Source organism: Amphiura filiformis, chromosome 10 (assembly GCF_039555335.1).
Source record: "Amphiura filiformis chromosome 10, Afil_fr2py, whole genome shotgun sequence".
Classification (NCBI taxonomy): Eukaryota; Metazoa; Echinodermata; class Ophiuroidea; order Amphilepidida; family Amphiuridae; genus Amphiura; species Amphiura filiformis.
In genome coordinates, this window is record NC_092637.1 from 50099856 (window position 1) to 50112815 (window position 12960).

Sequence of the window (12960 nt, forward strand, 5' to 3'; positions counted from 1 at the left end):
CTTGTAAAACTTACACTTATTGGGAACACAGGTTAATCACTTCCATACTCTATATTTCAATAACCATGATTACACAACCTGTCACCATGCATTTATCATCGTTCAATCAAAGCAACTAACCAGGGCAAGAAACCTTTTAACAAGCTGTCTTGCAGAAATGGTTAACAGGATACGAAGTAGGTAAATCCTGAAAAATCTCAGGTCATTTTGTGAGCGTTTATATTGAAAAAAATAATTAATTAAAAAGGAAACTTGAACCAGTAATCAGATTTACACGCTGATAGATAAGGACTATAACATATTTCAGCTATTTATGCTCATATAATTGATGGTGCAATGAAGGTGCACTGTCTGTGATCTGACAAACCTCGCAAAACGTTATTTAAATGAACATGTTTTCGTGATACCATTATTGCATGTATTGACGCATAATAACAGCGATACAATAGTCAATAACCGAAAAAATAACATTTTAATAAACAACATAAGCAAGGACCAAAAACCATTCGTGCAATTTAATGGGCAACAGGAAATATAAATTGAACTAACACCCATAAAATAAATGCTATGTCACGTTCTGAGAAAAAAACAATTTGTAAAATTGGAGATGTAGACTAATTCAATTCACATTTCACTCACATGCACGATATACAGGGTGTCCCAAAAAAAATACCGGGTGAATAAATTTGAATGTACGTCGAGAATTAGATATCGGAATCAAAATATTTAAAATGTAGCACGTAGCCTTTTTTTATTGTGTATCATATACGCAGTTTTTCAATTTGAACAAAACCTTATTAAAATGAATATTTTGCAAAAAAACACATTGTGTAATAAGAACGAAAAGGATTTCACCAACAAAATATAAAGTCCACTGACAGTTAACCACAAGTGCGCATTGTGTTGAATGAGCTTTCATTCAAACTTGGAATAGATCGAATTGACGTATGCGTAATGTAATCGCTTATTATTTCGCAATCAGTCAACCGATTCAAGTACAATTATTGTAGATGCATAATAATATGGGCTACACGCTGTTTTGAGGTTTTTTTTTTTAAATTTTGGGATTCTGATGCCAATTTCTCGACTTATGACCAAATTCATTCACTCGGTAATTTTTTATGGGACACCCTGTAGGTACACCTAAAGACCACATGCAATAAATTCAATGAACACTATTTTTGATACTGTCTAAACTTATTATTCAAACTTTCGTTAGCCAGGTAGCCCATTCAATGACAAAGCACCGATATCTGTATTGATTGACAAACAACTAAAGCAATAAACATACTGAATAAGCCCAAATTTACAACGGCAAAATCAAAATGACTTGATTGGACTCGGAGAATAACAATTACAGGTTAAAAGTTAAAGTTAATATCATTAATTAGATACAAGCAATAAATCTCTGGTCACGTGTGAGTGGTCATAATACAAAAAAAAAATCATTTAATTTCAGAACCATCTGTCAAGGACACGCGAGATAAAGTCAATTCACACCCATTTGCGCTGGTGGATCGATCAGCTAGAGGTGAATATTTCCGTGCTCCGGATCACCTCGTAAACTATATTCCTATAATGTAATAAACATTCTTGTGATACATTTCGTCATGTTGGTATGGATATTTTTTTCTGTGGATTGAAAATGTGCAACAAATGTGGTGTACATAAACAGCTGTATACATATGTCATCAATTCCATAACGGCGACCGTAAATATGCAGAATTTTACCTGTCTATATAAATGTAATCGTATTATTTTCTAAAAGGTCAAAGATTTTATTTCATTTTTAACAAATGCACAAACTCACTTAATTGCACACTGGTAAGCTCACAATAATTATAACTATACAATACAGAGACGACCTTATATTCTAACCACAAGCAAATTTGTTTCACCTATATTATTTAGTAGCAAAAAATAATTAAAGCAAATATATTAAAATATGTCAAAAAATAGTTTACCAAGAAAACGCTTATAAATGGTATGAAAGGTTTATTCAGCATTATGGCCTGTTGACATCCTAGTACAAAGAACTTAAAACCAATTTGTAGGTCATTGTATCGGTTATTGAAAAGTAGGTAAAAGCTTCTGACCCATTTCGCAATTGCTCTTGAAAAAATACGCAAATACTGTATCTTTAGAAAATGCGTGTGATCATCCTAAAATAAGTTTTTTTAAACATAATTATTAACACATGTTGACAGATAACGGTGCATTTGTTCGATGCCTGGTACCTCACAAATATTCACATATCATGGTCAACGTCAAATTTCATCAATTCGGTCCTTCCCTCTTCTTTTAACAACAGTAATAATGGATTTATGCTCTAAACATACTCAACAAAACATAGAGAAAAAAGACAAACGAAACTATTTAATCCCATTTGGCCATAATGTTATGTTTACTTGTTGATGATATAATACAGTTCATTTACTGCATTTTTTTAAATGTAGCTACCTCTATTATGTCTATATTGTTATGTATATTTTAAAGATATTTCAGTTTATTTAAGTTTGTCAGTTTAGAGTTGCATCTTTCAGAGCAATAATACAAAAATGAGGAAGAGAAGAAGATTGAAGAGAACAATGATATTGCTAAGGGTTTTGTCCAGCTTTGGCTGAAACAGTATCTAGCGTATGTGTATACGATAAGAAGAAGAATACAGTAAGCCAAATAATTAAGGTTCCAGTTATGTTCCTCCCCTGTATATCCTAAACAAAGACAGATCTGTCATAATTGGACCCAGCAGGCAATAGCTGCAGTTTTTAGCTCGAATTTAAGACCTCATTCGTTGAAATTATTCAAGAAATAAAGACACGGCGATCCAAAAACCTAAGGAAGATGCCAATTAAAAAGTTGCAGTTTGCTGTATTGCATGCCCTATTGATTTGTACACAAAGCATTCACGAACAAGCGAACTAGCGAACTAGCACGTTAAATCTAACGCCGTGTTTTCATTGATTAGAACACAAAAGTGAAATTTTGATTTCGTTTCTTCATTAGCTTTTAGATCACCGTTTCTTTAATTCTCAACCAATTTCAACATGAGGTCTTAAATCAGAGCTAAAGAATACAGGTATTGAATGCTGGTTTAATTTTGACATTATTTGTGTTTATGTAGGATATATTGGAGTGAATACAACTGGTACATTAATTCTTTGGCTTACTGTAGTTTACAAGTGGAGCATTTCTGTGAGTTTTTGGAAATAACCTGCAGGTGACAACAACAAGATTACTTCAACTCATTCGAATACTTGTTACCATTTAAACACAAAACGTTTTATCGAGGACGTTTAAATGTCGAGTTATATATGAAGTGAAGACCTGGGCGCAAGAAGACCGTAAGTCCACTTTGCCCCTCAACATGTATACACTAAAGTTGCGTGTAGTTTCGTTGATTTTGGTAATGTTTTATACATGTTCAGGGGCCAAAACAAATCTTTCACAACCTTTCATGATGTCGTCACCCTGGAACATGTATTAACCATTATAAAACCCTAAGAAACTATACGTAACTTTAGTGTATACATGTTGAGTGGCCAAGTGGACTTACGGTCTTCTTGCGCTTTCGTCAAGTAAAATATAAAGGGTATAAAACGTTTTAATAACACTCAAACACAGTTTTGAAAACGTGTTAAAACATTTTCATATAAAGTTATTTAAGGTTACACGAAGAAACGTATAAAAAACGTATAAAAGACGTATAAAGTTGTTATCTAAAACAGAGTTTTCTCAGTAATCAAATATCGCAGCAAGTGAAATGTTGGTGCATTGGATGTAGCTTAACATTTTTCTTGTGTGTTTATACAAATTTTTAGAATAAATTTGAAAATCCTTCGTTTAAAGCAATTTTACGTACCATGTTCACAAGATCAAAAACGCGTTCCATGACGGTTTTTTTTAAATGTGCGCCCCGTATAAAACCACGCCGAGTGATTGTTTTCCTCTTGTTTGTATTGTACTATAAATCGATTAAAGAAATAATGTTGCCATGGGGAAGAACCAAATACAGTACCGATTAAATTTTAAAAGCCCGTTTTTGGGGAACATTTTCGAGAATCTTGCCTGAGAAAAAACTGTTTTGTGAAATTATCGATATCTTGATTACGGGACGTTAATTTAGACATCTGAATACTTACATTATTTCTCAAAATTCTGCCAATTACTATCCCATTTGATTTACACCTCAAATTGAAGCTAGTATTGCAAAAAACGAGGTTTTCCTCCATCCGTTCGTTCAAAATTTCAGCGCCGACATGCGTGTTTATTCTAAGAGCCATTGTGCGGACGCGATTGTAATCAAGTAATTGCATCCGATTATATTTATATATCCGCTTCGAGAATAATCAATTGCGTAAGCTGATGTATGGCCGAGTGGATAGAGCGTTGGACTGGGAATCTGTTATGAAACTTTTTTTGTGGGTTCGAGTCCCCGTGTGGCTGAATTTTCTTTTTTATTCTCTTTTCTCAGTTTTACTTCCTTTCTTTCCTCTTTTCTTTCTCCTTTTCTTTTTTCATTTCTTTTTCTTTTTCATTTCTTTCTTTCTTTCTTTTTCGTTCTTTTTCTTTCTCTCTCTTTCTTTCTCTTTTTCACTATTTCTTTATTCTTTCTTGCTCCTATCTTTTTAGTTTTATTTGAATGATTCGCTGACTGCAGTGAATCGTGATTGATTGTTTCACTTTATGTAATTCAGAAATGTGTAGGCCTACGAAGTCTGTCTTGTTGAATATTCTTCCCAAATTCGATTTGCAAATAATTGCTTTTTGATATTGTTGTTGATGTTATTGTTGTACCCTACATTGTAATCAGGGGAATAGCAGCATTGAATTATTTCATCAAAGATAAAATCAACACATTTTCCAGGGCGTAGCTTATGAAAATTGCCGAAAACGGCTTGTGCTCCCCCGGCATCCGACCCGGCATGCCGCCCCTCAGGGGATGACACCCCCCCCCCCCGACTCACGAGCTCCGGGCACGAGCTAAGCCAAGTTTCATAGCCTTTTCATGTCTTGACCGTGGATCGATATTCTATTGTAAGTAGGCCTACGTCCCGGTAGCGTTATTTCTTTCTGCAACCATAATGGGCCGCAATGCGATAACACGTAGTAAATACATGTAATTGTAGGCCTATGAGGCTAGATATAACACGAGTTTATTACCATTATTATTTCCTCTTACTTAATAAAATAAAAAGAAATCGATAGAATTAAAATTCTACAAAGGTTTACAAGGGGTTCGAACCCACAACATATGTATCCATAGTCTAATGCCTACACGACTGTGCTATGATTCGTTGTGCCAGAAAGGTGTTTGTTTATGATACTTATTGATTACGGAATAAAGTGCATACACACAATATACTATTACTAGTATATTAGTACTAATAAATACGAATATAATCCTAACCCTAACCCCTAACCCTAACCCTAACCCTAACCCTAACCCTAACCTTAACTCAAAACCCTAAACCCTAACCCCTAACCCTAACCCTAACCCTAACCCTAACCCCTAACCCCTAACCCTAACCCCTAACCCTAACCCCCCTAACCCTAACCCTAACCATAAGACCCTAACCCTAACCCCTAACCCTGACAATAATGAACCTTGCCTCGGACGATGCGGTTAGTGATATATTGCGGCCCATTATGGTTGCAGAAAGAAATTAAGCGTCCCGGTACGCTTGTTCATTTTCTGCATGGCTGTTTCTGTTATGAACTTACGCCCCTCTGAAATCCAGCGCATGAAAAACTCTCGGCTAACCTTAAGTGTTTGCAAAACGTTTATTGCATTTTGATTATATTTTTGAAATGTTGTTGTGGTATTTTAATTTGTTTTAAATTGTTTTGATGACCTTTACATTTCCGACTTTAAAATTGTATTGACCAAAAGTGAAACAAGTTTATAACATGCTATAACGTTTTAGAAACGTTTTTGTGTTTGCTGGTATTTTTGTACTGGTACCTTTACATGCGGCATCGTAATTTGAAATTAAAAGCAATCTGTTTCTCCTGCGAAAGGCTTGGTAACACCAAGCCCCACATTTTGTTTGTCTTGTTTGAGTTCTTTTTGAGGTCTATAAATATTCGTGAAAGTCTTACTTAAGTTGAATTGCTCGAAGGCTATAAGCTACGCATTAAAACGCCGTTGATAATACTACAATTATTTTCTTAAAGCCTATGTTTTCAAGTTTTAACTACTAAAATATGGAACTTGTATGGAGAGACAACTAAAGTGCAAGTGAAGAATGTAATAATTCAATACCTAAGCATCAGCTTTAAGCCGTAATAGCTGTTTCCCAAACAGAAGGCTTGGTACACCAAGCGACAAAATCCCATATCTTGTTCAATGCATTCAGAGAAATTGAGAGCAAAATGTTACCCATTTTAAAGAACTGTTGGTGAATTAAATATCGCATTTCAGTACAGCAGATTAATTTTCTTCAGAGAAGGAAAATAAGAGCAATAAAAAGATGTATATGGTATATGGGTGTGTGGGGGTGTGGGGTATGTGTGTTTGTGTTTAAAGTATGTAAGTTAAATGCAAATAACTAAACTTTGTATTCATACTTACACATTGTTTTTCCAAGTAGCCACTGATTTGGCACGAAAGTGTCTAACAATCCGGAAGGCATACAGACAATTAGCACTAATAAATCCGCTATGCACAAATTCACTAGAAAGTAATTAGTAGAACTCCTCATATCCACATTTCTCCATATCACAAATGCCACCAGAGTATTGCCGCTTACACCAAAGAAAAATAGCGAAACGTAGGCTATACTAGCGATAACCAATACAGAGTTTGGCAAGTGTTGTGTGTCATTTGCACACTCGTATATTCCTTCAAAATTGACAGTAATATTTTCCATGGTGTTAATCTCGGATGTACGTTATTGAAAGTAAATATTATAAAGATTCAAGAAGAATATATGCCAGAAATGTGATAATGCAACACGAAGGTACATCCACAAAGTTCTTGTTTTTTATGCCACACCGGAATAGTTCATTCCCTGCAAGTCCTTCACAAAGAGAAACTATTAATTATGACTAGTATTTTCCAAGTTTTATTTCAGTTGGTCAGTTAAGTAGGTTCATATAATATACAATTGTCATTGTCTACTTAAATTTCCCGTACAGATCAATCCAGTAAACCAATTCAAGCGCAAGAAACAAACTTGACACACGGTAACTGCGTGTAAAGTGAAGAAGTTACATTCGCCCTGCATCGACTGCAAGAAGTGAACAAAGGCAACATGTATGTTTCAATAGATATATTTTTCCACTTTCTGCGCAGATTGTAGTTATATCTAGAGGCAAATACGTACTCCGTGTAAAGTTTAAACAAGCAGACTTTTCAAGATAACTTATCGAATTCAGAAATATATTCCATAATCTAATTGACAACAAAATAAAAAGTGGAAGATGTTAAGCTAATTCCTGACAAATCATGTACATAGGTACATTCTTCCACAATCTTATTGGTTAACAAAAACTGTTCAAATAGATCTATATCACAAATCTATATTCCCCGCGTATTGACAACAAATTGATCCAAATAATAATGTCACAAGTCCCTTAAAGATGAACAGCTGTGGCAAATTAAGACAACTACAAAATGAGAACGGTGTTCAGGTGATAAGTAATTGTAATGCAATTCACATTGATTGAAGTAGGATGTGGTGTTTGATAGCGGCTGCAAATTACACACCACCATGGTCGATTTAAGACATCCCAAGCAAATACCAGCACAAGAGCGGTTTTGATGTGTCTATATATGAATAGCTTTTTATGAACAAAAAGAGGGCGCAAACCGATGTTATAAGTGAACATAAGTTTTAAATGAACAAATATTAACTGGAGTAAGAACGTAACACTACATCACTTTACATATGTTTTGATTTCCTTGCGTTCAGTAACCTTACCTCTCTTTAACACAAACTACTACCGTAAAAATACCAATATCCATAAATCAAAAGATTTAACTTAAAAATATATTCCGGATATTGACCGTAAATGAATTCAATTAATTATATCAACGGTTTTCGTTTAATTAATTTTTGTAATGCAAATCACATAGTGTAAGGGCTCTGACTGCAACGTTTGCACAGTATTTCTGTGGGACATGAGAGCACAAAAAATAACCCCCCACCTAAAATTACAAGACATTTATTTGCATAACTTGACAAGGAATCCGTTGTTTTGAAAAATGTAAAAACCTGTGAATAAAGGAATCATTTTTCTACCCTCCCAAAGTTCTTTCATTAAAAAATATTTTTGTTTTGGCCAAAAATAATCAAGTTTTCCAAAAATGATGCTTTCAGAAAAAGTTGCACTTTTCCACATCCTATACATTTAAAGTCCAAAAATATTGTCGATATCAATGTTTTGATTTATTTAATGGTGTTTTTGTTTTCTTTAATTTTTATGTATACGATTACCCAGTCACCCATGCAATCATCTTGCAGTATAAAACAATGACTAATTAACATGTACTGGGTTTTTTCTAGAAGATTTTATTGAACCGGTGTTTCAAAATTGGTAAAATCATTTTAGGAGTTACAAAACATTTCTTTGCATAACTTAACATTCATTTTGTTGATTTGAAAAATTTAAAAACCTGTGAATAGAGACATCTTTTTGCCACCCTACCAAAGTTATCCCTTCTCAAAATCTTTTTGTTTTGGTCAAAAATAATCACATTTTTCCAAAATGATGCTTTAAAAAAGTTGCGCCTTTCAACATCCCATACATGTAATGTACCAAACTTTCTCGGTATCAATGTTACGATTGATTTAATTGTTTTTTTTCCTTCCACTTTTTTGTCTCTGAACTCTTAGTCACCCATGAAACCATCACGTAGTGCAAAATAATAATTTGTTGAAGCTAATTTTGACATAAATGAGGATGTTGAAAAGTGCAACCTTTTCTGAAAGCATCATTTTTAGAAAACGTGATTATTTTTAGGCAAAACAAAAATATTTTCAGACGAAAGAACATTGGGAGGGTAGAAAAACAATTCTTTTATTCACAGGTTTTTAAATTTTTCAAATCCACGAAATATATGTCAAGTTATGCGAAAAAATATTTTGTAATTTTAGGGGGGAGTTATTTTTTGTGAACCCTTTATATCAAATTGCCTTCTGAATGCGAAAAATATCCTTCGGCTATCAAATAATTTTGATTTTTTTTTAACAGTCCGTAAAATAAAATTTATAAATCTATGATATTAACGATCACTTGAAAATTTCAACTTTTCGTATTAACGATATACATCTTTTCCACAAAAGACCTAAAATGTAGGTATTTTGTGAATCTCCAATCAAAATGCCAATTTTTCAAATTATTTTTTCGGCTTTTCCTCCTAACTACATACACTTTAAGAGCATATCAGAAGATTTATACATTTTACTTCGAGTATATTACAAAATATCAAATTTAAAAATTTGCCATAAAATGTCTTTATATCGCCAATTTAAAAAAAATCAAAAATACTTGATATCAGAAGGACATTTCTCATATTCAGAATGCAATTCGATATGTCTGATGTGCTCTTATGTCTCACAAAAATACTTTATAACGTTGCTATCCGATCCCTTAAGTACTAGAGGGACTTCTTGAAAACACCATCATTAGTCCGTCCCTGTCAACTGACGATTTAAAACATGCCAAACAAAAGCCATCACAAGATGGTTTTGTTTTTGTGAATATGTTTTTCATGAACAATGAGGGCGCAAACCGATGTTATCTTACTAAGGTATTTTCCGTTACACGCTTTACGGGGGAGGGATTATATAGGGAATATGAAGAGTTTGGTTCCAAAAGGCACTTTCTGTAAAATTCATTTGAAGATATTCCTGAGAATAACAATACTCTAATAACAATCTAATAACGTTGGACCAATAGAATAGTTATTTTTTTAGTTAAGCTAAAAAAAATGCAAATCAATTTTAAACTTTGCTTTGGAGAACTTTTAGTAGGTATGTCACAGTGGCTGCACAATAATTCTGCCACACTGTGCATGCAAGCATAACAGTGAATTGAAAAGCGCGCGCTTCAAAGTTGACCAATTTTAGAAAACATCATGTCAAAAAATGAATTTCCTCACAATGCTTCATTTATCCAAAATGTTTGAATTTTTAATATATGGTGTGTGAAGACTTTCCGAGGCTACCATCGGGTCCGCAAAAATTAAATATTGTTTTGTTTAAGAGATACTGCCTGTTTTATGGATTTTTGAAGATCGCTCATAAATCAGTAAATATAGGCCTATTGATATAAAGGGACCTACCACCATTTAGCTGAAATATTAATCTTTCTTAGCATGTAAGTTATTTCCGTCGACAACGAATGACACACTTCCCTTGCCTTGAGTAAAACTAATTAAAAACAAAACATTATCAAAGAAATTTTTAGGGAGTAATTTTCCAAACCACAATAGCTCTAAGCCATTGTGTGTGCCCAAGGCCATACTATTTTTGTATACGCGATACAGTAGAATGGCTGTTCTTTTTACCATTTGTCTTCCCGTGTTAATCCAGATAACAAAATGTTAATTTAAAGTCTCATTGCAAATGAATTTTTATTTTTACTTTTCGGATTTAGCTTTGAGCAATGGTGACACATACCATGTTTACAGAAAAAAAATAAAATTCTATTCCAGACATCGTCAAAATGTCAAACTTTGTATTTTTTTTAATTATATTTAAGTAATTAACTGCAGTTTCTTTTTTCAACATCATAACAGGTTCATACTTGACAAATTTATGGTGAATGGATAGACTTTCATTAAATATTAAAAAAACCCAAAACTACTCATGCCTAATTTACATAATAATATCATGAATACATAATTAGCTGTAATTAGCTAATTTGCATAATTAATTACTTTTTGTGTATTTTTTGTTATCAATTGAAATAACTATGTATACATATGTGTGCAAAAAACCCCGCACCCTGATATCATGTACGGTTTTCTATTGGCATAAATTTTGCATATTAATTAGTTGAACTTAGTCATTTTTTCACCTTTAATTTGTCTGCAGATTGGCTGAAATAGCTAAAATAGTATATTTGGTTAATTTATTATAATTATTCAATGATAGATTTTTAAATTTTGTTTTCTTTAACGAAGTACGGAAAGATAGGCATTTAACCTGTGATACTTAAATTAACGCTGCTTTTTTCAAGCAAGGGTCCAAATAAACCTTCAAAATCTCGAAATGTGCCAATTTTGTCATTATAGCCATTTGTGGCAGGTTTTAATTCCATTTACGAGCATCTTAAAATTGACACTACATCACAATGCATTGACCGATTTCAATTCCGTTTTTGATTTTTGATTCTTTAAAAGCTCATTCATGTAGAAACATTAAATAACGTGTTTCTGCTGCGCTTATTTTTGGGGTGATATGCCTACTTTTAGAGAACAAATTGATGTTGGAAATAGTTATAAAATAAGCTAGAGTTACAAACATATCCATTCCAATTCTTAAATGCCATTTACACTTTAAAATGTTAAAATATACCAGAAAATGTAGCATTTAAGAAACTCTTCATATAATTTAATTACTTCTATATACAACGAAGGGAGGGGGATTTTACCAACTTCCCAAATGTCATAAAAAAGACGCGCCCGTTTACGCCCAAACGACTTAAGCTAATCGTAGATCCATCCTTTGCGCTCAATTTTAGTGATAACATTTTCACCCCAGCACCTTATCCAGGGGAAGGACCGGTCGTCAAAGATGACTCTAGAGGGTGAGGGAGTGAGGCCCACCATTAGTTTCCCACCGATGATTTTAATTTCGCTCTTTTGTGAAATTATTCCAAGAGCTGCTGACTTTTTGTAGGATTTTTAGCCGAAAATAAATTTTGCTTATGGCCATGCGTTTTGAACTGAACACCCAAAAAGAAGGTAAAAAAAGACATGACAGTAAATTTGGTATCAATTAAAGGCTATGATGTCAATAATTAAGTATGGAAAGTTTCAATACGTTATCTTGAACAGATGCATAATGTCACTCAATTCAACTGACCAAGTCAGGGGTGGTAGAGGGAGCGGCTTACTATAAACTCTATGGTAAATGTTGTTGCCTCGCAGTGCAAAAAATGCTGAACTTTTCTTTAAAAATTGGTGTCAAAATCAAAAGAAAGCTGTAATGACATTATTATCTAATTTTTTATTGTGTTAAATAGTTGAAAAAATAAACTGCCTTGGGCCATTGATAGGTGCTTTGATCCCAACATCTAAAATGTGTGAGTGGCGTCACAATTATCACTGTGGTCATTAGGTTTTTTAGTGTATACTAATATATCATTGGAATAAAAATGATAGTAAATTTGGTATCAAATGGTAGCTATAACACCAATTATTATTATGGAAAGGTGTTAATAAAATATCTTTGATTGTGTTTGGGGATATGGTTTGAAAAGTATTGGTTAATTGAAGGTGAAAGAGTGTCGCGAATTTTAAAAAAACAGTGTGTGACGAAAAGTCGGCGAGATTACGACACATGGTCGCATAATTTTGTACATAGAAAGAATCACATTATGACTTCATAGCGACATTATGTGGGGAATGTTTGTACATGTTTTGGTATCAGTGGACAGAGGAGACCCATTAGTACCAAATATACTGCGCCAATAAAGTATGGAAAAATAATCACAATTTCCAAACTGAACAATATTGGGGTAAATTAGTTTTTTTAATAGATGCTTATACTGCACATTATGATACCACATTTAATCCAATGTGACTTCAAGAAGCAAAGTTACAAGCATTTGATTAGACGAAGGTCCCGTTTTAAAAGTGACAAACTGGCCTATTCAAAACTTCACAGACTAGACATCTGGTTTGAGAGTGGTGAATGGATAATTTATGCGTTCGGCTTTAATTTAAAACAAAAGGAACAAAAGAATACTGAAATAAAAGAACTGACAATTAAAATGAAAGTTATG

General features: G+C 33.4%; 1 protein-coding gene across 1 annotated transcript in view; it reads right to left on the reverse strand.

The window, feature by feature from the left end:
• The window catches only part of LOC140163004 (growth hormone secretagogue receptor type 1-like), a 151283-nt gene extending 143560 nt beyond the window's left edge, over window positions 1-7723 (reverse strand). The window contains exon 1 of the mRNA XM_072186342.1: window positions 6575-7723. Within this exon, the coding sequence (XP_072042443.1) occupies window positions 6575-6872 (298 nt within the window). The 5' untranslated portion in view covers window positions 6873-7723. The remainder of the gene's footprint in view (window positions 1-6574) is intronic.
• Between the last annotated feature and the right edge of the window lie 5237 nt (window positions 7724-12960).